The 26600-nt window shown below is 35.6% G+C and overlaps 1 protein-coding gene and 1 pseudogene across 1 annotated transcript; one reads left to right on the forward strand and one right to left on the reverse strand.

The window, feature by feature from the left end:
- Positions 1–1711: 1711 nt before the first annotated feature.
- On the reverse strand, positions 1712–4021 carry LOC128220034 (uncharacterized; annotated as a pseudogene).
- A 117-nt stretch (positions 4022–4138) lies between these two features.
- On the forward strand, positions 4139–26600 carry LOC128220035 (uncharacterized). Its single transcript, XM_052928281.1, has 6 exons — positions 4139–4143; positions 4655–4863; positions 5152–5246; positions 5857–5976; positions 18577–20140; positions 22366–26600. The coding sequence occupies exons 1-6, from the start codon at positions 4139–4141 to the stop codon at positions 26598–26600; spliced, it is 6228 nt and encodes a 2075-aa protein (XP_052784241.1).

A 26600-nucleotide genomic window follows, 5' to 3' on the forward strand; every position in this document is an offset into this window, starting at 1 on the left:
GAGGTATCAGTTGGAACAATAACAAATGAAACAGAAAAGTTCCTAACCAGTTTAAACAGAAGTATCCCTGCAAGAACAGATACCATCAAGCTTTTTGCTAGAAACGACCAAGTAGACACATACAACAGAAAAAAAAATTGAAGATTTTCCCGAAGATAATGGTGATAGAAAAGATTTAAATCAAATGCTAGCTCCAAAAACATTGTGGCTTAAAAAGGGTGCACCTATTATCCTAATTCGAAACTTAACAGGTAAACTTGTTAATGGGCTACAAGGAACTGTTCATGACATCACAGAAAATGGACTAATTATAGACTTTCCTTCATGCAAGCTTAAAGTTCCTATTGAAAAGATGAAATTTTTCGGTAAGCATTTTTAAAGTCAAAATTTTAAATTATTTACCAGAATAAAGCATCAGTCATTGACTATAATTATAAATATGTATGGCTTTGTTTCAGAAAATGGCTAATTTACACAACAACTCTTGAAAAAAAATTACCAACAGAAACGCAAAGAACCTTATTGAAATAAATTAATTTTCAATTTTTAAGCCGGTTCAATTACTTAAAAGTTTCGATGTTAATGCTGCTCTGATATATGGGTACGGATACAGTATCAGTAATTATGTTACACACGTCCCTAGCGCCTTTGAACCGCATAGTTTATTATTATATTTGTACACAATATTCACTTGCTCTTGAAAAATGGCTAATAAATGCTTTTAAATTTCAGTATTCAGTCCAAGGAAGAACTGTGATGTTGCCACCAGAGTGCAGTACCCAGTCAAACTAAGTTTTGCAATTAGTATACATAAGTCGCAGGGACTGACTCTAGAAAGGTTTGTTAATCAATCAGTAATACATAATAACTGCTACACTCTAGTTGAGTGTCCCCATTATCCCAATCAGACTGCATTGAATGTGAAGGCTTGATTAAGGCCTAAAATAATGTTTGGTTTGGTGAAAAGATCAGAAAGTTCTGAAGTAGTGTCTTAAACACCTAGGGGCGCACGTTTTGGCTAGGCAGGGATGTGTTGCCCCAAAAAACACTTTTACCCCTAATTATGACTGTACATATATATACCATAATTTGTCAATAAGAAAAATATAAAATCAATTGTTCATTTCTAACATGATATGTATCTGTTTCAGTGTGGCGATTGATTGTCACCAGATTTTCAAGCCAGGACAACTAGGCGTAGCTATTGGACGTGTCAGAAGTTCACAGAACTTACAAGTTATAAACTTTAATATGAAGAAATGTGTCATCCCTCAACCACCAGATGTCATTAACTTCCTGAGTGAGGAGTCTGGGGTGCTACATGATGACAGAAGTTGTTGCTGCGGTCAAGAAACTAGGTAAATATTGTGTACCAAATATATAAGTACTGGTACTTACCATTTATCTTGCTGCTTAAGCTGGGGCTGTATCCACACAATGGGTAGTCACTTAGTGCTGCAGGCCTTCTCATAGGCCTTCTCATAGACCTTTATCAATCCATATGTATTATTCTCATAATGATTTAATGTTATGTAATGAAATTTGCTACCCATGCAGCATAACACATTTGATGTATCTATGTATATATAATATCCACTTCAGTACATATGCACTTAAGTTCACTTCTCAGTCACTCAATCTTCCAAGATGGGCATGATTTATGAAAAAGTTATCTCAAAACTTAGTTTGTGGCACACAATTCCTACAATAATCACACTCGTATGACTTTTATTTTCTTATATTCTGTAGATTCAACTTTTCGTTTTCGAGCTGTATCTGTCTTTCTGATTGAACAGTTGTATGGAGAAGCAGCATATTTATTTTTGCCAGCATTACTTTTTTGAGAGACTGTATTTTGTCCTAATATTATACTATTTAGAGCCTGCCGATACTGGTTTGCATTAGGGTTACTATTTGCGCCATGATATGTTGCCCTCTGTTGGTTAAATGTATTTTCTCTCTGTTGGTTAAATGTATTTTCTATTACATCCGAGTTGAGTAGTCCTGGGGTAATGAAGACCTTTGAAGGCTTTTTCAGAAGTAATTTTGCTAATTCACAAAATCCAATTATGCATGATTGTATGTCCTCATGACACTGATGTGACATTAATTGTTTCTGACGTTCCTTTGCAGACAATGCTGTAGCACCTAAAGAACATTCTTGCCATTCATGAAACCAATTTGCAATTTCAAGAAGTTCATGTCAATAAGTTTTGAAGTATGTTTCAGTAAGTCGATTACTCCATCTAAAACTGAACCATTTGCTCCCAGAGTTTGTTGATACTGTGACATAAGATGAAGCATATCATTGTCCAAAACTTCCTCCGCTAAATGATTCCGCATTTTTTGCTGGTTTGTAGGGAAAATATGGTCACCACTTAGTTTTCTGTGAAGAGCTATGCCATTAGTTTTGTCCCATTTGTAGCTGTCTATGAACATCTGCCACTGAATTGTGTGCTGGCTGGGAAGAGTTAATAATCTGGTAGAGGTTTTATGCTGACCACTTTTTAACACATTATTTCTGATCTTTTTTATCACATGCTTACAGTCCATTATGAAAACCACTTCTCCAAATGTACAAGAAGAACATGTTTTGAATTTTTTCTCATAGCTTGTATTCATATGCATGAATGTTCTGTTACTCTGAGCACCGTCTATGCAAATGTAAGATGTGGTAAAACCATACAAATTTAAAATGCCAACAGCTTCCCAGAACAGTGAATAAATCTCAGGTGCTTGAACACCATCCGAAATAAAGTGCGCAAATGGAAAGCGAAAGCCATTTATACCAAGGAATACAAATTGCAGGGCATGTGTACCTAGTACCTTTTCATTTTTTCCTTTCCGCATAGTGTTCGAGAAGTTTCCCTCTTCTCCTAAATCAGTGAAGCCAGATAATTCAATAACATCACCATTCTTGCACATTTGAATGTCACTTTTAATTGACATTTCATCTATGATGATGCCCCCATAGTATTCTTCTGGGAGAAGATTTCGCAGTTTCGCTTCGTCTAACATCCATGTTAGCATATCCTTGTCGAAGCCAACATGCTGCCTAACACGGTTCTTGTATTGAATAAGAGTGGATTTTGATGGCATGATCAGGTACTGACTCTCCCGAAAACTTTCATATGACTGGGGGCTGCGGCAGTACCACTGGAGACACACCTTTATCATGCCTTCACTCCAGCGTCGTCCTCGTGGGTCTTTGTCGGCATTTTTGGCTTGATTAACAATTAGCTCGATCATTTCCTTTGTTGCACCTGGTATAAGCTTTTTCACATTTTCATTTATTTCCATGTCATTGTCATGTGTTGCTGATGTTAATGATTCTAACTTTTCTTTATTGTTCCAATTTTCCTGATTCACTGACATATTAACACTCACATTTTCTGGACCTATCATTGTCATCTTCTTACACTTAATACAAGTGCTGCTAAAAGCATTGAGTGATATCACCCTATTACAAAGTTTTGTTCTTACAGATCTTTTGCAGTTACCATATTTGTCTGTAATATTTTCCAGAACATGAAATCTAGTCAAAGACACATTTTTAGATACAGTCACACCTTCACACAGAGGAATTAATTGAACTGCTTTAATAACAGTGTTTAAACATTCTCAAGTGGACTGGTAGTTTTTAGAAATGTTTACAGCATTTAGATCTATTTGTGTTCCACTAATGCTAAGCTGAAATTCACTATTACTATGGAAAAATATGCATTTTTTAATACAGTTGCCATTGCTTTTTTGTATTTGAGTCAATTTCACAAGTAACACTTGTTGATTCACTTTTGATAGATGTACACACTGTTGTTTCCAGTATTCCTTTCACTTTGACAAAATCAAATAGTTCTACTTCATTCATATCTACTGGCTTCAACCGTAACCCAATATATGTGGTTGTCATGGAATTACGGGATTTTTGTTTCCTTTGCTTTCCTACATTTGGATAAACCTTTGTGATATGGTCCACAAATACACGTTTGGATGCTGTGTGGCTTGACCCGGACTCCTGCATCTCAAAATGATATGCATCGTAGAGATGATTGACTTCCACACGTCCACTTGTGTCTTCCACAATGTGTGTCAATAACCTTAAATAGAAAACACAATATTATGTGATTCGTAATGAAAAATGCAGTATTTGATTATAATCAGAATGCTTGATATTTGTTATGTTTTTATTGACAACAATAAAGAAACAAAATATCATTTTGAGGAATGTGCAGACTGATCTGGATCTACACTGGTTGATGAACATTAAATATGTTTCTATTGAGTAAGATGTAATTTATGTAGTATTGTCTTGTCTGTGACACCAAAAAAATGTCATTAATATTATGCAATGTCTTTGATATAATACAAACTCCAATAAAATGCACATACAACAGTTTATCTCTACAATTTATATAAAATACTAATTAAAAGTATTTCATTCATGTTTGTGCACTCAAATCTGAATGTTAAAACCTCTATACTTATTAAATATGAGATACCCTTTACCTCACATTTAAGTTATATGTGCCACCAGTGCAAATCCATATCATCGAGCAAAAATTTGCAGACTCCATTGTTCACTATAAACTGTTTAAATAAGTTTTCATTTTAACAATTGCTGCAGACTTTAAAAGTAACTAGTTTATTTTCACAGATTAACAGACAGCTGTTCCCTGACAGCACAGAACCTTACAGTGGAGGAAATTATTGAGGAAGTGACAGAACTGGATGAGCAGGTACAGGAGGATGAGGATTTTGACTTGGAGTTTGATGATGTGATCCGTATGATTGATTCAACTCCAAGTGATTTACCAGATCTACCAAATGATTTAAATGTTGAAGACATGTTGAGTTCACTTCAATGTAAAAATGTTCAAACAACTAAACAGCTAAACACTAATAATATACTGAAAATAATAAATCAGACTAAATACATCCAATTCTGTAAGCAAGAATACACTAAGCTCTCAAAAATGGTTGAAGATTTAAAGATTGATCCTTCAAAACCTGTGCAAAGTAAACAGCAAACAGAATTCTACTCTAAAGTGCATGAGTATCACACAAGTTCTGAGTTTCGAATGAATTGTCTAAATTTCTTTGAAAATGTGATCTTTACTGAAGAACACTTACATATATGCTTTAATATCTCAGTTCAGATAAGAAAATATATACTAGGGAAAAAAGCTGAGCTATTTCCAGTTAGTGCCCGGAAGATAACAGATATTGGAGGTTACTGTGTTGCAAAGGTAAGACACAAGTACATGGAAAAGAAAACTAGTTATATGTACAAGACAGATGAAAGCAGCCAGGTCCAATACCACGAAGCTGTGTTAGCAGTCAATGTTATTGATTCACTAAAGGTAGAAGAATACTATATTCAACAAACCACAAGTAACACAGAGTCACTTCTAGATATTAGTAGAAGGCAAGTCCAAAATAGGTCACTTACCAATATATCAGAGCAGGTGTTTACAGTATTCCAAAGGTTGACTGAAAAGTGTTTAGAAGTTTTAATTGATGAACATTTGAATAAATATGGGAGCAATTTGTACCAGGTTCTAACAGACAACATTATTAGTGACAATGATCTTAATCAACAATTTTGTACTGTGGTCAGACAAAGTTTTTTGCAAAAAGAAGAATTTGATGAAACTTGTCAAAGTGGAAAATTAAATGACAGTATAATTGGAACCATATACAAAAAAATTATAAAACTCTTTCTCATGGTAATGCTAAATCAATTTAGGAAGGATATGCTGGAGTCATTCAATGTTGAGAAAAAAAATGGCACATCGAAAGCAGATCAGGGTGTCCTCAAAAGGCTCAAAATCTAAACATCCAACATCTACACTACAGCATGAGGAGCCAAAGCCTGGAACTTCCAGTGGATCTGTTGGCGGGGCATCATCCCGTATCACAAAAAGAAAAGTACAGGACTTGAATGACAGTTCAGAAGAGGACATAAATGTGTTGAGTGTGAATGAAATAGAACACAGTCATGTCAATGAAAGTACTGAATCTTGTAAAATATGTAAATTGACAGAGTATCAGGCCCCGCATCTAACTGAATGGATAAGCTGCGACGGATGTGATGGATGGCTACATCGTAAATGTGCAGGCCTTCAAAATCATTTTAAGTGGCAAAAATTTAATCGATCTGGTGTTAAATTTTACTGTAACGATTGTGGAGGTTGTTGACTGTTACTGCATATTATTGCAAATGCATTTGATTTATACATACCATGTAACAACGCACATTTTGTACAAATACCGTTGCAACAACTGGTCGTTTATAAATTTCTTCAATAAACAAATCGTCTACTTTCACTTCCAGTTTTCTATTTCCGGTAGTATGATTCCCACTTGTATACATACATGTATCAGCGAAGCCGGGCCCAACACGCTAACAGTTGACAGCCAATGAAATTACTCCTTACAAAATTTTGCGCATGCGCATAAAACTGACATGGCGGTGTAGCTGTCGTCGATCGCTTCGTTGCAAATAAAAGGTCCGTATAAAGTTAGTATGTTGATATCATGAGTTATTACCGGTGGACACTTATTGTGTTCCATCGTTTGCATCTACATACGCCCTAATTTCGTTACAATTCATCGGGCTATGGCATGTTAAGCCTTTGTAGCCACGAACCAAAATGCAATCAGATGTTTTCCTAGTTACGATTTCGGACGTTTGGAAGGCTTAAACTTGTATGTAGTTTGAAAAAATGGAGTATTGCCTATTGTTTTTGTGTAGATAAATGTGTTAGCTTTGTAACAGTACCTTGTTTGTTAAAATCGGTGCATAATTAAGGGAAAAACAGCAATCAGATTAATGTTGGTATCATTTTCCCATACATTGAGTTGTTTACCTTTCAGTATATTATATATAAAAATAGATAAAAAAAATTACCACACGCTAACCACCTGTGAATGAAATGTGGACATGGTGATTGACAAGGTAAACTATTGCTGATTTTGTATGTATTTTATCAATCATTGTATATACTCTACGAGGTAGTATGCAATTTACTTAATGTTAATTAAATTCAAATTGATGATCTTCGTTTTGTAACGGTAGTGAACCCAACCCGATTTCTGACTTTAAGCTGTTTGGATAGAAAAATGAATACATAATATAAACTAAGGAGCTACCTTTAAGGGCTTGAATTATTATTGTCAAAAACGTTTCAGTTAAATTTTATGAGATTACTTAGTGAAACGTTCCAGGAATGGAGGGATTTTTGTCATATGTTAAGTGCCTTCCACACTGCAAAAATTGTTAGAGAAGGTCAACATATAAAATATTTCAAATATCTTTTTTGAGGAATACTCTTTTTAGAAGTAAACGATTCAGCGTTTGCAACAATTTTTAGGGTAATAAGGTAATTTTACGAATTTGTTTTTATCAGATTTCGGATCTATTTATTAAAATGAGTGATATATTGAGATAAAAAGATACCTCGCTGATTATACCCGTATTTATCATATCAAATGCAAATGCAAATATACTGATATAACAGTAAGCTATTGTGAGTGTTTAAAATGATATAAAGGTCGTTCATGTACATGTTTTATTATACAGTATGTACAAGTATGTGGTCATAATAATAGTATTATTTACAATTATGGAATAATTTGAGGTGACTTTTAATATCTTTCACCTGGTTAATGTCCTTTATTACTATAATAGTAAAATTTTAGAAAATCAAAATAGAATGTTTGAATTTTCCATGAATTTATTTTCAGAAAATTTCTGAAGCCTTCTTTAAAATAAACAAATTAACAGATAGTCTGTCTTGTCTCTAATGTAGCGCTCTCGGGCTTGTCGCCATTGGTTAAAATGCTACAGGGGCGGGTCCTGAATTTGGCGTTACAGGAAACGTATATTGGTGGGGGTAACTTTTGAAAAACTTCGGCTTATCAGCAAACAGGAGGTCAAAATTGAGAGATGGTCTTATATCTTCACATTTTTCTGAAAACAGATTATCACAAGAAGATTTTGTGAAAAAGTGGTTATTTTTAAACAATTTCTTTTAATTTTGTTTTGACCGCTGAAATTAATCTAGACTACATCATGTACTTTGTTATTTACTGTTGTGTTAAAATTGTATGAAGTGAAAACCTCTGAGGAATAGTGCATATTACAAAGACAGTGATACTGAGATATTAAATTATCCTCAGCAAAGGAGTGATTCGAGGGAAAAGGAGGAAAACAACAACAGCGGTGTGTTCTGGTTTATTTGTCTCTCACCAATTTTGTTCAAAAATCTATTTCCGAAAATATTTCTTTTTCCTTGATAATCTTTCATTTTTCAAAAATAGTTATTTCATTTTTTTTTCTGAAAAAAGCCTATTTTGAGTAAATTTATTTGCAATTCAGTGTTTTGATATTTCTGATAATCATTTTTATTAATTCCTCTTTTTAACCAACTTAATAATCACAGATCATTGGTTTATCTTTACCCTTTATACTACTGAATAATCTCAGATCATGATCCTATTGGTGTAACGTTAGCCTTGATACAACTGAATAACCCCAGATCTTGATCCTATTGGTGTAACGTTAGCCTTGATAAAACTGAATAACCTCAGATCTTGATCCTATTGGTGTAAAGTTAGCCTTGATACAACTGAATAACCCCAGATCTTGATCCTATTGGTGTAACGTTAGCCTTGATACAACTGAATAACCTCAGATCTTGATCCTATTGGGGTAACTTTACCCTTTATACTACTGAATAACCTCAGATCTTGATCCTATTGGTGTAAATTTAGCATTGATACAACTGAATGACCTCAGATCTTGATCCTATTGGTGTAACGTAAGCCTTGATACAACTGAAAAACCTCAGATCTTGATCCTGTCGGTGTAACTTTAGCCTTTATACTACTAAATAATCTCAGATCTTGATCCTATTGGTGTTACGTTAGCCTTGATACAACTGAATAACCCCAGATCTTGATCCTATTGGTGTAACGTTAGCCTTGATACAACTGAATAACCTCAGATCTTGATCCTATTGGTGTAACGTAAGCCTTGATACAACTGAAAAACCTCAGATCTTGATCCTGTTGGTGTTACTTTAGCCTTTATACTACTAAATAATCTCAGATTTTGATCCTATTGGTGTTACGTTAGCCTTGATACAACTGAATAACCCCGTATCTTGATCCTATTGGTGTAACGTTAGCCTTGATACAACTGAATAACCACAGATCTTGATCCTATTGGTTTAACTTTACCCTTTATACTACAGAATAACCTAATATCTTGATCCTATTGGTGTAACTTTACCCTTGAATCTAATGAATAAACTCATATCTTGATTCTATTGGTTTAACGTTACCCTTGAAACTACTGCATAACAACAGATCTAGATCCTATTTGTGTAACGTTACCATTGATTCGACAGAAAAACTCAGATCTTGATCCTATTGGTGTAACGTTACCCTTTATACTACTTAATAACCTCAAAGTTTGATCCTATTGGTGAAACATTACCTTTTATACAACTGAATAACCCCATATCTTGATCCTATTGGTGTAACGTTAGCCTTGATACAACTGAATAACCCCAGATCTTGATCCTATTGGTTTAACTTTACCCTTTATACTACAGAATAACCTAATATCTTGATCCTATTGGTGTAACTTTACCCTTGAGTCTAATGAATACACTCATATCATGATCCTATTGGTTTAACGTTACCCTTGAAACTACTGCATAACAACAGATCTAGATCCTATTTGTGTAACGTTACCATTGATTCGAAAGAAAAACTCAGATCTTGATCCTATTGGTGTAACGTTACCCTTTATACTACTTAATAACCTCAAAGTTTGATCCTATTGGTGAAACATTACCTTTGATACAACTGAATAACCTCAGATCTTGATCCTATTGGTGAAACATTACCCTTTATACAACTGAATAACCTCAGATCTTGATCCTATTGGTGAAACATTACCCTTTATACAACTGAATAACCCCAGATCTTGATCCTATTGGTGTAAATTTACCCTTGATACAACTGAATAACCTCAGATCTTAATCCTATTGGTGTAAATTTACCCTTGATACAACTGAATAACCTCATATCATGATCCTATTGGTGTAAATTTACCCTTTATACAACTGAATAACCTCATATCTTGATCCTATTGGTGTAAATTTACCCTTTATACAACTGAATAACCTCAGATCTTGATCCTATTGGTGAAACATTACCCTTGATACAACTGAATAACCTCAGATCTTGATCCTATTGGTGTAAATTTACCCTTGATACAACTGAATAACCTCATATCTTGATCCTATTGGTGTAAATTTACCCTTTATACAACTGAATAACCTCATATCTTAATCCTATTGGTGTAAATTTACCCTTTATACAACTGAATAACCTCATATCTTAATCCTATTGGTGTAAATTTACCCTTTATACAACTGAATAACCTCAGATCTTAATCCTATTGGTGAAACATTACCCTTTATACAACTGAATAACCTCAGATCTTGATCCTATTGGTGAAACATTACCCTTTATACAACTGAATAACCTCAGATCTTGATCCTATTGGTGAAACATTACCCTTTATACAACTGAATAACCTCAGATCTTGATCCTATTGGTGTAAATTTACCCTTGATATAACTGAATAACCTCAGATCTTAATCCTATTGGTGAAACATTACCCTTTATACAACTGAATAACCTCAGATCTTGATCCTTTTGGTGTAAATTTACCCTTGATACAACTGAATAACCTCAGATCTTAATCCTATTGGTGAAACATTACCCTTTATACAACTGAATAACCTCAGATCTTGATCCTATTGGTGAAACATTACCCTTTATACAACTGAATAACCTCATATCTTGATCCTATTGGTGTAACATTACCCTTTATACAACTGAATAACCTCAGATCTTGATCCTATTGGTGTAAATTTACCCTTGATACAACTGAATAACCTCAGATCTTGATCCTATTGGTGTAAATTTACCCTTTATACAACTGAATAACCTCAGATCTTGATCCTATTGGTGAAACATTACCCTTTATACAACTGAATAACCTCAGATCTTGATCCTATTGGTGTAAATTTACCCTTGATACAACTGAATAACCTCATATCTTAATCCTATTGGTGTAAATTTACCCTTTATACAACTGAATAACCTCATATCTTAATCCTATTGGTGTAAATTTACCCTTTATACAACTGAATAACCTCATATCTTAATCCTATTGGTGAAACATTACCCTTTATACAACTGAATAACCTCATATCTTGATCCTATTGGTGTAAATTTACCCTTGATACAACTGAATAACCTCATATCTTAATCCTATTGGTGTAAATTTACCCTTTATACAACTGAATAACCTCAGATCTTGATCCTATTGGTGTAAATTTACCCTTTATACAACTGAATAACCTCAGATCTTGATCCTATTGGTGAAACATTACCCTTTATACAACTGAATAACCTCAGATCTTGATCCTATTGGTGTAAATTTACCCTTGATACAACTGAATAACCTCATATCTTAATCCTATTGGTGTAAATTTACCCTTTATACAACTGAATAACCTCATATCTTAATCCTATTGGTGAAACATTACCCTTTATACAACTGAATAACCTCAGATCTTGATCCTATTGGTGAAACATTACCCTTTATACAACTGAATAACCTCAGATCTTGATCCTATTGGTGTAAATTTACCCTTGATACAACTGAATAACCTCAGATCTTGATCCTATTGGTGAAACATTACCCTTTATACAACTGAATAACCTCAGATCTTGATCCTATTGGTGTATATTTACCCTTGATATAACTGAATAACCTCAGATCTTAATCCTATTGGTGAAACATTACCCTTTATACAACTGAATAACCTCAGATCTTAATCCTATTGGTGAAACATTACCCTTGATACAACTGAATAACCTCAGATCTTAATCCTATTGGTGAAACATTACCCTTTATACAACTGAATAACCTCATATCTTAATCCTATTGGTGTAAATTTACCCTTAATACAACTGAATAACCTCAGATCTTAATCCTATTGGTGAAACATTACCCTTTATACAACTGAATAACCTCAGATCTTGATCCTATTGGTAAAACCTTACCCTTGGAACTATTGAATAACCTCCGATCTTGATCCTATTGGTAAAACCTTACCTTGGAACTATTAAATTACCTCATATCATGATCCTATTGGTAAAACCTTACCTTGGAACTATTGAATAACCTCACATCTTGATCCTATTTGTAAAATCTTACCTTGGAACTACTGGATAACCTCAGATCTTGATCCAATTGGTAAAACCTTACCTTGGAACTATTGAATAACCTCATATCTTGATCCTATTGGTAAAACCTTATACTTGAAACTACTGAATAACCTCAGATCTTGATCCTATTGTTATAACGTTAGCCTTGATACTGCTGAATAATGCCAGATCTTGATCCTATCGGTTAAACATTTCCCTTGATACTACTGAAAATCTCAGACCTTGATTCTATTGGTTAGACATTTCACTTGATACTGCTGAAAAATCTCAGATCTTGATTCTATCGGTTAAACATTTCCCTTGATACTGCTGAAAAATCTCAGATCTTGATTCTATTGGTTAAACATTTCCCTTGATACTGCTGAAAAATCTCAGATCTTGATTCTATCGGTTAAACATTTCACTTGATACTGCTGAAAAATCTATGATCTTGATTCTATTGGTTAATCATTTCACTTGATACTGCTGAAAAATCTCAGATCTTGATTTTATCGGTTAAACATTTCACTTGATACTGCTGAAAAATCTATGATCTTGATTCTATTGGTTAAACATTTCAATTGATACTGCTGAAAAATCTCAGATCTTGATTCTATCGGTTAAACATTTCACTTGATACTGCTGAAAAATCTCAGATCTTGATCCCATTGGTTAAACATTTCCCTTGGTACAACTGAAAAATCTCTGATCTTGATCCAATTGGTTTAACATTTCCCTTGATATAACTGAAAAATCTCAGATCTTGTTCCTATTGGTTAAACGTTACCCTTGAAATAACTTAATAACCTCAGATGTTGATCCTATTGGTAAAACGTTAGCCTTGATACTGCTGAATAATGTCAGATCTCGATCCGATTGGTAAAACGTTAGCCTTGATACAACTCCATAATGTCAGATCTTGATCCTATTGGTAAAACGTTACTTTTGAAACTACTGAATAATGTCAGATCTTGATCCTTTTGGTAAAACGTTACCCTTGAAACTACTGAAAATTGTCAGATCTTGATCCTATTGGTAAAACGTTACCCTTGAAACTACTGAATAAAGTCAGATCTTGATCTTATTGGTAAAACGTTAGCCTTGATACTGCTGAATAATCTCAGATATCGATCGTTTTGCTGTTTGAGTGCACTACCTTATACAAAAGGAGAGTTAAACATGCAGCTTAAGTGGTTCAATCCTGCAGTCGGCAAGAGCTCAAAGAAATCTTTCAACAGCAAGCTTTCTCATCTTCACCTTCAACCAGCACGAGGCGACTTATGTCGCTGACACATAGGCACCCGGAATAAACTACATACTCAAGAGAAATCACCCTTCAATTGTATAATCTACCTTAAATCAGTCTTGTTCGATGAATTTATTTCAAAATTGGCAAACAATTTCTTTACGGTGACCACTCTCTTAATTTGGCTTAACGCACAACCTTTTATCACCAAACTTGGTGTCTTAAAATTAGGACGGGTGCATTTGTTACAGTTGGCGCTCTTGTTACTTAATAATATCCCGACTTAGTTGACGCTTTCCATAACTATAAGTATAACAAATCAAAACCGCTGAACAATTAGCCTTTAGTTCATAAGTTGATACTCATAACGACTATAAAATAACATCCTTTTGTATTTTTACAGTAAAACAGACGGTTTTGAACTTGATTTCATGTTACTTCTCTGTATGAGGACCATGACATACCATATAGCGTTCAAGATGGCCGCTATAAATATCTTATTTTGTCTCTAAACAGTGCAAACATTCAAATTGATAAGACTATTTACTTCATTGTATATTGCTCCTTTTCCAAGTTTTTCTTAAATTTACATGCTGCATTAATAAGCTCAAGTTCAAAGCCATTTCACGTTCAAGGAACAAAAAGCCCACACAATTTGATGCTTACTTAATATGTGTGTCTCCAATCTGGGACAACATGGATGTAAATTGAATATTGTTTTCATTTACATCAGCTTTCTTTTTATAGACGGGTTAACATAGTTAAGTACTACTGGTGTCAAGGTAAGAGTAAGGACCCTCTCAGAATATATCTAATACGTCCATCAAATCCAATATGGCCACCACGTGATTATTTGTCTTAAAGATCAAGCTGAACATTGGTTTGGTTGGCTTTGAATGGGCTTTTTGGTTGCCAAAATGTGTAGTAGTTGGGCCTTTTCGGATTGTTTAACACTGAATGGGGCAAATATTATGCAATCTTTAAGTCTTAATAAGAACTGCATATAGTCATGTTTCTTTTGGCTCTGAACACACGTTATGGTTGCCAAGTTTAGTATCTTTGGTCTTGTATATGCGAAGTTAGAGCTGCGCATGTGTTTGTTTTGCTCTGAATGGTCTTTCCCAGATATGGTCTATTTGGAATTCATCAGACATAATAAGAGCTGCAAATGGATTTGTTGGGCTCTGAACGTGCTATTCGGCACTGATTATGCTTGATAAAAGTTTCACTTGTGTTTATTTGGCTCTGTATGGGGTTTATGGTTATCAAAATGTGGCGCTTTTGGAGTTTAGTAGGCTTTTTAAGAAATACTCATATTATTTCTAAGCTATGAATGGTCGCCAAACTGTTTTTGGACACAGAATAGTCTTAATTAGAGCAATAAATAAATCTGTTTGACTATCGTTAAATGGGCTTCAACAATAAGTATATAGAAAGCTGCCGGAGACCTGTTTTGTCTACAAGATACAATTTGAAATTGCCGCCTTATGAGGTTTGAGACACTTAGTGTTCTTATAGAAACACGATTTGGCTTTCTTTATCACTATTAGATCTGGGGAGGAATGTTTTCAGGGAGGGGGGGGGGCTGAAATATTAACTCATCAGTTTAGAAAAAACACTGGTTAAGTTTGAGTAGTGATAATTCTGGCTGGATAGGACTGGAGGAAACTCACACACATATTGTATATCAAGCTTGTTAAGCACTGGATGCGCTAAAGTAGGGGTATTGTATCGTAAGCTTGAATTTAAATATTTGACATTCAAATGATTTTGAACTTGATTAGGGAATGCTTAAATGCATCATAAAACAGTTAAATCGTATATTTATAAAATTATATGTTTAAATGCGACGTGGGAAAATTTGCACATGGGGTATTCTTGGGCGCGTTCATATGGTAGTTTAGAACATGAATTCACTTAATAAAATGTAAATGGTTTATGTTGAAAAGAACATCTGACAATAATGCAGCTAATATTACTAACGTAAGATTTCAATTTCCGTATTAAGTAAACCTCTTATTCACTGATATCTGTCTTTAAAAATAGAAATGTCAGAAAACATCTTACTTGCACGTATTCACGTTTATTTTATTGGAAAGAAAATGAAGAGTATGTTAAGTTTGTAACTTGTTAAAAGGAGTGCAAAAGCCTTTATAGACAAACACATTTGAAAGTTTAGCATTCCATTTGATTGCGTATGAGTGTGCAAGAAAAACTAAATAGCTTAACTTGAAAACAAAAGATTTACATAAATACATGTTTCAATCCTTTGTTAAAACAGTATTCTTTGAAATTTAAAAGAGGTTTAAAAGAGTAAACAAACTTGTATTCATATGGATTTTCCTTCTTTACTTTTATACCGTTTAGCAGTGCAAAAATACAAATACTCAAAATTAAAGTAGCATGAAATACCATGGGTACCCCAATTTACCCCACCTCCAGGGGCAAGTTTGTACCCATTGGTAAATTTACCCCCCCCCCCCGGGTATTAGCGTTCTTATGCACATATTTTAACCTGTGGTTCATTTGCCCACAGGGGTAACTTTGTCCCTGAGGGTAAATATCCTTATATAAACGTAACAATATACTTAAAAGTCAAACAGTATAATATTTAAACCTCTTTGAATCAACACTTTTTTCGGCGATTGTTTTCATTACTATTTTAGTCCTTTGTAGAAACAGTATTCTTTGAAATTTAAAAGAGGTTTTGAAGAGTTAACATCTTTATTAATATCAATTTTCCTTTCTTACTTTTTTACTGTAAAGCCATTCAAAATTAGATTGAACAACATCGTGTGTATCATGAAATATCACGGGTAAAATTTACCCCACCTCAAGACTTGGGGCAAGTTTGTACCCATTGGTAAATTTACCCCCCAGAGTATTACCGTTCTTATGCACATATTTTCACCTGTGGTTCATTTGCCCACAGGGGTAAATTGTCCCTGAGGATATATCTCCTTATATAAACGTAACAATATACTTTAAAGTCGAACAGTATAATATTTAAATCTCTTGGAATTAACACTTTTTTGACGACCGTCTTGGGTAGTATCTATATGGATAACACTAAGTTGTTTTCATTTTTTTAAAAGTATTTGATAAAAAGTAACCAAATATAGAAGTTTATAGAGAATTTCATGAATTGCCAGTTTCTTCAGACTCTTGTGTAAGCAAACAAATAAACAAATCTCTGTTGTTGTTTTCTTTTTTGCATTGACCTTGTCCTTGATATTGAAGAGGTCAATTATTTATGTTGTCATAAAGATCAGTAAGAAATTGATATCCGCCATACATTTAGATTTGCTTTTAATTAACTCTAGCACAATTCTCCATAATACTCTGACAGAAATACCAATATTGGGACCACCTTTGGCGTGCTATAATGCTTTGAAACGTTGGCTTTTCAAAAAACAAAAAAATAACAAATAAATAATTAACCCTAAATATTATAAAAAATAAAAGTAAAAAGACCAAAAAAAAAGAAAAAGGATATGGGGAAATTTGTGGGGTGTATTTCATACTATTGCCTTGACATCACAATTACCAAGACCTTATAGTGGCCAATGCTGTATGTAAGTTTGAAATACAATAAGAGCGAAATAATATCCAGGTGAATAATTATCATAATCTCAATAATCAAATCGTTGATTTTTATATGACATCTTATTCTAAGCATTATATATTTTACACCGAAGAAGATTGTGAAGAAAGTTATGAAAACCTATACTTAGTCACTCTCGTTGGTTCGATGTTGCGCGTGAGTGTGGTCTTGTGGTGTCAGGGAAACCGGAGTACCCGGATACATCCACTTTTACGGCTTGGTGAGAAGCGAGTTCGCGAACCGTTGCGCTAATTGGATCATGTAGCTTACAAAAGCTTGGCATGATTTAAGACACAAAATCTGCACAAATTTAACATACGCTCATATACCATCTGAAGTATCATATTAGTTTACAATTAAAATAAAAACCTCGTTTTAATTTACGCTGTTCACCAACATTGCCCTTGACTATCTGTTTATTTCAGTTTGTCAATAAACAAACACGTAAAGGTAACGCAATATCATAGTATAAGTTGTTATCATCCTGTTTCAGATATCGAGTGATGAAGACGGTGAAGATGGATAAAGTCATTACATCGCAATATTGACAAGGTACGCCCTCATCGAGTTTAGATGTAATAGTATTGTACATTTCACTAAGGAAACCCTTTCAAACGAACTGCGACTTACAGAAATTGATTTTGATATGCAGTTTGGGGCATATTATGTACTCTAATTTACAGTAAAATTAACTGGTTTTTTTACCATGACCTTCATTACTTGTCGCACCATGTGTGCTACAGTTGTTCCAGCTCGTCTGTCTTTTGATGAAAAAGTCGGAGATATTTCGTCGTCGTCGACTTGCTGATGCATTGTTGACAATATTGCAAAATCCGTAGATTTTTAAATGGGTAATGAGTACAAGTTTTCAAACTTGTTATGTTTTATTGATGTTAATGTGAAACTTGGTACACATGTTTACAATGACAACATTCATATCTCAAGGGTCTCATTTGAAATTAAATAGTAAGGCCACAATTTAAAAACTGTTTTCAGTTCCCCTACCCACAACTGTTGGGGAGGGTAGGCAGATAGGGATTGTTTTTATAATTATATATATTTACCCCTATAGTATGCACCTTTTGGCTTCTAACGCCCTCTTGTAGAAATGGAACGGTATCAAATGTGACACCACACACGACCTATAATTTTATTTGAGTCAGGTCGCATTACTGCAAACTTTGTTTTGAACGATGGCCTAACAACCTGAATTTGAAAACGAAAGAAATTTAAATAATTAAGTTTTGCAAGGCCCCCTTGATATCCTAATAAGTGCTTGTCGTTTTGCTGCTTGGACAGCGAGGTTTCGCATCCGCTTGTGGTGTTTTTGTTTTATATCTTTTAAGCTCCTCCTTTAAAATATCATAATATATATAAGATGTATAACGAGTTTTGCAAGTATATTCATTTTGTTTGTTTTATTTTTTAGGGAAACCGTCGGATTTCTTTGTTAGTGATGGCCAGCGGGAATGACTTTAATGAGTTGGCTATATCTCTCCAAAATACTTCACAGTCTACAAAGCCTGATAATGAATCAAAAGATTCATCTCATAAAATAATGAACAATGACGTTCTGAACCAAATAACTGTTGATAAACAAGATTTTCCCAGAAGTTTGCCATTAGATAAAGATATTGCAAACATAAATGAGGAATTCGGAGGTGCGAGGCCAAAACAAGGTCATTTGCACAGTGATCGACATATGACACTCATCGGTAGTAGTCAAGGAAAACCAACATTTGGGTATGAGAACAGAGAAAAGCAGTATTCAATATCTGAAAACAGAGATCGCGAGGCAAGTAAAATAGAACAAAACAAAGACACTCGTCGACAACCGATATACAGTAAAAGTACGACTTTGGCGTACGACAACCCTGAATGGCGGCATTCAGTATCAGAAGATAAAAGCAATTTCTCAGACAAGCGGAGACCAATTAATGCCGACGTGACAGAACAACGATCATCTTTTAAATCCTCAGAGTGTTCAAGAACGATTGAAAACACATTAGATGTTGGTTTTGATCCAGTTCCAGATGCAGACGAAAAACGTAAATCTGCTGAAAATGAAGAAAAAGGTAGTTGTTCTCCAAAAGCAAACATAAATGGCAGTACAGGAACTTCCAAAATGGAAATAAGTAAAGGAGACACCCAAAAGGCAAAATATAATGATACATGTGAAAAACCTATTCGAAAACACGGAAATACGAGAAAGAAACATGACAAAAGAAAACAAACTCATATTTTTGTTGTGTTTTATGATAAAGTTTCAAATGAGCGGGGAATTCGAGATGTTTTATATCAGCGGATGGGTAGACCGAAATGGTTGAACTTTGTGGTTGAATGTGTGGATGAAATGGTAGGAGTCAGCGAAGGCTGCACTTTGGTAACAACGTCTTTTGCAAGTGCAAACACTGCCAAAAAAGCAGTAAATCTTCTTCACTGTTCTAACAGAAGCTCGTCGAGCAAAGTTCGTGGATTTTTTAGCAAAGAAAAAGCCATCGGTGAGGAACTGACGATAACTAACAAACGTGAGGCTGAAATTCGAAAAGCTTTAGAAGAATTAATTGAAACAACAGAACAAGTTCTGGACAAACATGATGCGAAAATTAAGCACACGGAAGATGAAATTGTGGAAATAGATAATGACTTGCATCGCCGAAAACAAATTCCAATCAATCAATTTGACAATCTTTCAAGAAAGAAGTTGGCGGAGCTGCAATCACAAAGAGAAGAGTTTTGTAAATATATCAAAGCCATGAAAACAAAAATTGAAGAAATTAAAGATAATGATAGATTCGTTAATGATTTGAAAGAAATTCAAAATGCTCTTGGGGTCGAGTGCCGGCGTTTAGAAGCAGCTCTACCGATTTATGCAAGAAGAGAAGACATCCTTACAACTATACGGAACAACCAGGTTTCTGTTATCATTGGCGACACTGGATCGGGAAAATCCACGCAGATGGTCCAGTACCTGTACCAAGCAGGATTTGGAGGTATTGGATGCATTTATATACATATATTTATAGGCTCATGATCGCAGATATTAACAATACATAAAATTCAGTAAGTCTCATAATAATCAACACTATATATTTTGATATCTCCGTAGTTCTTATAAATTAACCTAGCCCTTGGTGGGAGTCAAGGGTGGCAGAGTCCCCTTTAAGTTTTTGGTTTGAAGACTCATTATTTTTTAAAATTGAGTATCCGCTTGATGCATTTTTATAAAGTAACACGTGCACAGAATTTGCCTTTGACTCTCAATTGTATACCCCCTGATTGATATATTTGGGGTTAATAATAAGTTGCAATTGTCATGTCCCGTCACGTCATCTCACGTCCGGTCATAACATATTTTGTCTCATATTGACCCAAAGGAATTGCACCTGCACAAATAAATGTAAGCATGGTAAATTGTGCACATGCAGTTTGTTATACAGTTCACTTCGGGTAACCTGAGTTATGGCCCTTTTCATAATTAATAAAAATTGGTTTGAAAAATATTTTGTCGCATGTAATTCCAAACGTAATACACATACACTCATGAAAATTCATAGAAATGTTGGTCAGCAAGTTTTATTGAGCAACTTCCATTTTTATCACATTTCAAACCGTCCAACAACGGTTTTTTTGCCCTTAACTTAATACATAATGGTCTGAAAGATATTGTGTCGCGTGTAACACGTAATGCAACTAAACTCATGAAAATTTATACGAATGTTAGTCAGCATGAGCTGTTGTTTACCGGCCATTTATGTTACATTTCGCTCGTAAATTCCACAACTCATTTAGCCATTCCTGTGCAAAGGAAAGTCTGGGGTATTCTTTTCGACTGTGATAGCTCTAAGTTGCTCAGGATCCGAACAATTTTGAGTCCAAAGGACACATCCAAACAGATTTCAAAGTCAATAACTGCAATTTTGTTCAAATCGTGTCCATATGTAAAGGATTGTCCTGTCCTTGTGTACGGGATTGTTCTGTCCCTGGAGCGCATATATTCTATATACAAGTAGACGCATATGATAAGTAAACTGATATTGTTTTGTCGAAAACATGAAAGAATAGAGCATAGGTTATTTGGTGTATAGCATCAGGTATAGATCGTCTACCAAGTTAATGCAAGTTTTGCCCTTCAAGGCTTGGGGTAAGAAATTGCCCCAACAAATGGCCGATATCAATTATAAAGATTCATATGATAATGAAATTAATATCCTGCCAAAAACTGCAGGCATAGATCTTAAATAGGTTATATGTAGCATCAGCTATAGTACATCTACAAACTAAATTGCGCCCATTTGGTCATAATTCGGCTCTTGTACTTTAAAATAGACTTAAGTTTAAGAGTATGTTTATTTGGTGAAGACTAAGTATTCATATAAATATTTCATTCATAATTTTATGTTCAGATATGTGATAATTAACTTTAAATAAGTTTGCGATCAATGGTCTCTCGTAAACTCGACTATTCGAAGAATAAGGAGGGCTTTTTCTACTGTCACGGGCGTCGGTGTAAACGTGGTTGTCTAAGAAAGGTAGTGTTTGACAGGTTGGGAGATTTACTTGTATCTTGAATACCGTTCCTTTAATTTGACTAAATACTTTATACAGTTGTTAATGGCCATCATACAAGTTATATTACGTTATATGACCATCAATAAAATAATGGCCGCTGACTGACCTTTTCCGCATGTTTTAACTCAACATCAAAAATCTTTAATTCCAATTGTCATGGTTCTTCACCCGTCAGACAATTAAAATGTATAACTTGACAGTATTCACAATAAAAAGTTACGGCCCCGAATTGACCTTGTTTTGTTAATGTTTTGCGGCATTAATGGATATTTATTTCTATCATAAAAGCGTTCATGCTATTGTCATAATTTTTCACAAAGCGTTCAAGACCACAGTCCTAAGTGCACATTGTGGCCCTTAATTAACTATTAATTAAAGTTGATCGGCTCGTTGGGACCATATTATGTCTATGCAATTTTCATAATAGTTCCCCCCCCCCCCCCTTATTAAGGCCATAAAACAATTAGTTCAGTTATTTAACTTAATATGTCCTGTTTTGGTCTTAAACGTAATACATCAGTCATTCATGTTTATCAGCTTAGACAGAGCGGATAGTCGAGCACACTGACTAACGACAGCTTTTGGTTGGAAGTTACTGCTTAGATTCAAAGAGAGGGTGAGCATTATATTACATTCCACTTTTCAGACAAAGGCCTTATTGCCTGCACTCAGCCTAGAAAGATTGCAGCCATCAGTCTGGCGACCCATGTGTCCAAGGAACTAGCCTCAAGTGTTGGACAAATCGTTGGCTACCAAGTAGGCATGCAAATGAAGAAAACATATATCACGAAGGTTTTGTACATGACTGATTATTTGTTGCTGAATGAATGTTTAGCAGATAGGTCGCTGACAAGGTACTCTTGTGTAATTATTGATGAGGCCCATGAGAGAAGCATTCACACCGATTTGCTTTTAGGACTTCTTAAGCAGTGTATGAAAACCAGGCCGGAACTCAAAGTTATTGTGACGTCTGCAACCATTGACCCAGACATATTTGTTCAGTACTTTGGGGGACAACATAACTGCCCAGTGTTGAGTGTTTCCGGCCGTGCATTTCCGGTAAATGAAATTTGGGAGGATGGTGAATTAAACGATAGCCCATATCCAAACGGTTTTGTGGAGAAAGCTCTTCAGAAAGCTATTAACATCCACACAACAACTGATGTTAATTCTGGGGATATCCTTGTCTTCCTTACATCTGCTATTGAGACAACACGGTGTGCGGAACGATTCAAACAAAAATGCGGAGACCAAAATTGCATCTGTTTGCCGCTACACGGAAGATTAAAACCAGAGGAACAACAGCAAGTTTTTGACCAAACTCCGAAGGGAAAGCGAAAGGTGATATTTTCGACTAACATTGCTGAAACTTCCGTCACAATAGATGGCATTAAGTATGTGATAGACACTGGGCTGGCGAAAGAAATGCGATTTGATCCTAAACGGAACATGAGTTCTCTGGATGTTGTGTTTGTAAGCAAAAGCTCCGCCAATCAGCGTAAAGGAAGGGCGGGAAGAACGTCTGCAGGAACATGTTACAGGCTCTATGCCCAAACGGTCTTCAGCAAAATGGACGAATCTGGAACTCCTGAAATATTACGTATCCATCTTGCGAAAGGTATATTGAGACTTTTGCAACTAAAGGTTAATTATGTTGACTTTGAGTACGTCCAGTCACCCTCAGAGGCGGCAATGGAAAACGCAGTGGACGAGCTTATGCGTATAGGAGCTGTTGACAAGGATGGAATTACTGAGCTAGGAGAATTGATAGTGCGACTTCCTATTGAACCAAGGCTTGGAGTGATGGTTAAAAAAGGAATTGATATGGGAGTGGGTCTTGAATCGTTTGTCATTGCAACCTGTTGCAATCAAGAAGTGTTCTTCCGCGCTGGTTCAGATGAAGAGAACAAACAAGCTGATATGAAGAGGCTGAAGTTCTGTCACATTGGAGGTGACTTGCTGACTATGTTATCGGTATATAGAGAGTGGGATAAAGTCAACGAAACGGAAAAGGGCAAATGGTGTAAAGACAATAGCGTGAATGAAAAATCAATGAAGGGCGTTCGGGACATGGTCAATGAAATATGTACAACACTGACGAGAGATTTGGATGTGAAAATCCAGCATAAATTCATTGAAGTAGCTGATGCCGAGTCACGTATAGGAAAGTTGATTTTTGAATGCATGGACTATAACCTGGGCTACTACCTTGGTCATGAAGAAGCAGGATACGTTATCGTTAACCGCAATCACAGGGTACAGATACACCCTTCTTCAGCTCTGATTTCGTTAGGCCTTCAACCTGAATGGATAGTCTTCTACAAAGTTTTGAAAACATCTGCAGATTTTCTTACGGAGATAACGCCAGTTCCAGAAAAATACATTGAGGAGGCTGAGGGCTCAAACAAAATTAAACTGAACAGAACAGATTTGGCCAATCAACGGGTTAAACGAGTGAGCACAATTCCAGTTGGGAAACATGTGTTTGGGAAGTTTGTTGGACCAATGCATAAGGAACTAAAGTCATTAAAAGCGAAAATCCAGGATGTTTGCAACGGTTCCACTGTGGTAATTGAAGCAAATAAACGGAAGGGTGAAATAGTGTTGTTTACAGTCCCACAATATTCAGAAGTTGCGTTGGGCAAACTCCATGAAAATCTCAAACCATTGCCAGATCAGCTATTAAACGAACGACTAGAAGAGGCCTTGTGCGAATCAGGTCTTAGGTTGGTTATAAAAGAAGGCGGTGAGGTTGCCGAAATTTTGATGCCTGATCAATACAGAGCCTGTAACATCAAGGAAAACGAATGTGCTAAATATTCCTTATCGGAAGACGAGGTACGCAGCGCATTGTCACAGTACGGACCACTAGAGCAGGTGTGGTTGACAAAAGAACCGAAGAGCAAGAGCAGTTTATTTTGGGGAAAAGTAACATTTACAAATGAAAGCGATGCAAAGAAAGCTGTAACTGACGTTATGAAAGAAGGTGACAGGTCGTTTTCTCTCGTTCCAGTTACCGGTTCTGTAAACCATCAAGGTTTTACCATAAAGCTTAGCTGGACACGTCGTATTGGAAAAGGAATATGTTACGTGTGTTGTAACACACCCGAAGACGTTCCTAAATTACTTATTTCGAGGATACAGGTATTGGACAGGATTATTTCTATCAATAAGTGTATGCCATCAAAACAAGGCTCAGATAAAAAGAAAGCAGACCTTTACATAACGAGTGTATCATTGGCAGCTTGTGAGGAAGATATCAAAGAAGCTCTCGCAGATTCACTTGGTGTTGATAATTCTAAAAATCGTTTCGACGTTATTATCCCGCGAGAAGATTGTACTCTTCGAACGAATGAGCTTGGATTGGTACGAACAGAGTTGACGAATATGTTGTCTACGTTGTCAAGATCGGATCATTTCCAATTGAATGTAAAGGAGTACGAACCAAAAAAAGTGATTGCCACCGCATTTGCCACGTACAATGACGCAAACGTGTGTGAAGATGTTGCTGACAAGATAAATGCTGGAAATAAATGTATAAATGGCTGCAAAGTACGCGCGATGGTTGAATACAAGTCATCTTTGCATGTAAAGAAGTCCTTGTTTCATCTTCTGGAACAAGAAGTCATTGAAAAGGTGAAAATGTATCAAACACAATGTCCGTCCACAACGGTTGAGATAAGGTCGTTGAAATCTGGCCACTATTCCTTGGATATGAAGTCTATCACTTTTCAAAAGTTGGCCAAGGCAAAAGTTTCATTTGACAAACTTCTTCAAGGCGAAGTTTTGGATAGAGATGTTATAAACGACATTCAAGTGTTATTTTCTGCTGATGGTCGTGAAAAAATTAAGCGAATCGAGAAAATTACTGGTGCGATCATCAATATTGACGGAAGGCGCATGCAGATTATTGTCCAAGGACGTACAGATGCAAGGAATAGGGCTGTTGAACTTATACGAACAGAAGTTCTTATATGCACTGAATCGAATGAGACAGAAAGACGTCTGAAAGGGGAAGATAACACACCCGGTTTAATGAAGGCTCTGGTGATGAAGTATGGTTTGAGATTGGACAAATTAAAATCTGAAACCGGTCTGTCATCGATAGCATTGAATTTTCAACACCAAAAAATATCGTTATCTGGCAAAGATGACGCCCTTGTTAAAGCAATGTCAATCATTCGGGAGCAGAAAGAGTCTCTTTCAAATCATAACAAGACCGCAAATGCAGGCATATTGTTGCCGGATTGTCCAGTATGTCTGACCCCTATAGACGAAGCAGATATGTGTCGACTTGAATACTGCGGGCATGCCTATTGTAAAACTTGCCTTACAACTCAAATTAGAGTTGCTATTCAAAATAGAGAGTTTCCGGTCAACTGTGCCACAGAAAATTGCGACAAAGGTTTGGTAGCCCGTGACTTCAATGTTCAAGTCCGTAACAGCCTCATCAGGGCCTCAGAACTTGTCCAGGCATCTATGACAAGCTTCGTCATGAGGCACAACAAAGATTACAAGTTTTGTCCAACGCCGAATTGTCAAATGGTATACAAGATATCAGGAATAGGTGAGAGGTTTGACTGTGGCCTTTGTCATGCATCCACGTGCACAACGTGCCATATTGAGTTTCACGAAGGTCTGACCTGCGACATGTACCAAAGTGCGAAAAAGGCTGGGGACGCAGTGCTTAAATGGATAAAAGAAGATCCTATCAACCGAAAAATGTGCCCAGTTTGTGATCAGGGTATTGAGAAGATCGATGGTTGTGATCATATGGAATGCAAATGTGGCACTCATATATGCTGGAAATGTCTCCGATACTTTTCGTCCTCATCCGCTTGCTACGGACATTTGCGGACCGCCCACGGATCGTTTGTGTAA

This window comes from Mya arenaria, chromosome 15, assembly GCF_026914265.1.
Source record: "Mya arenaria isolate MELC-2E11 chromosome 15, ASM2691426v1".
NCBI lineage: Eukaryota > Metazoa > Mollusca > Bivalvia > Myida > Myidae > Mya > Mya arenaria.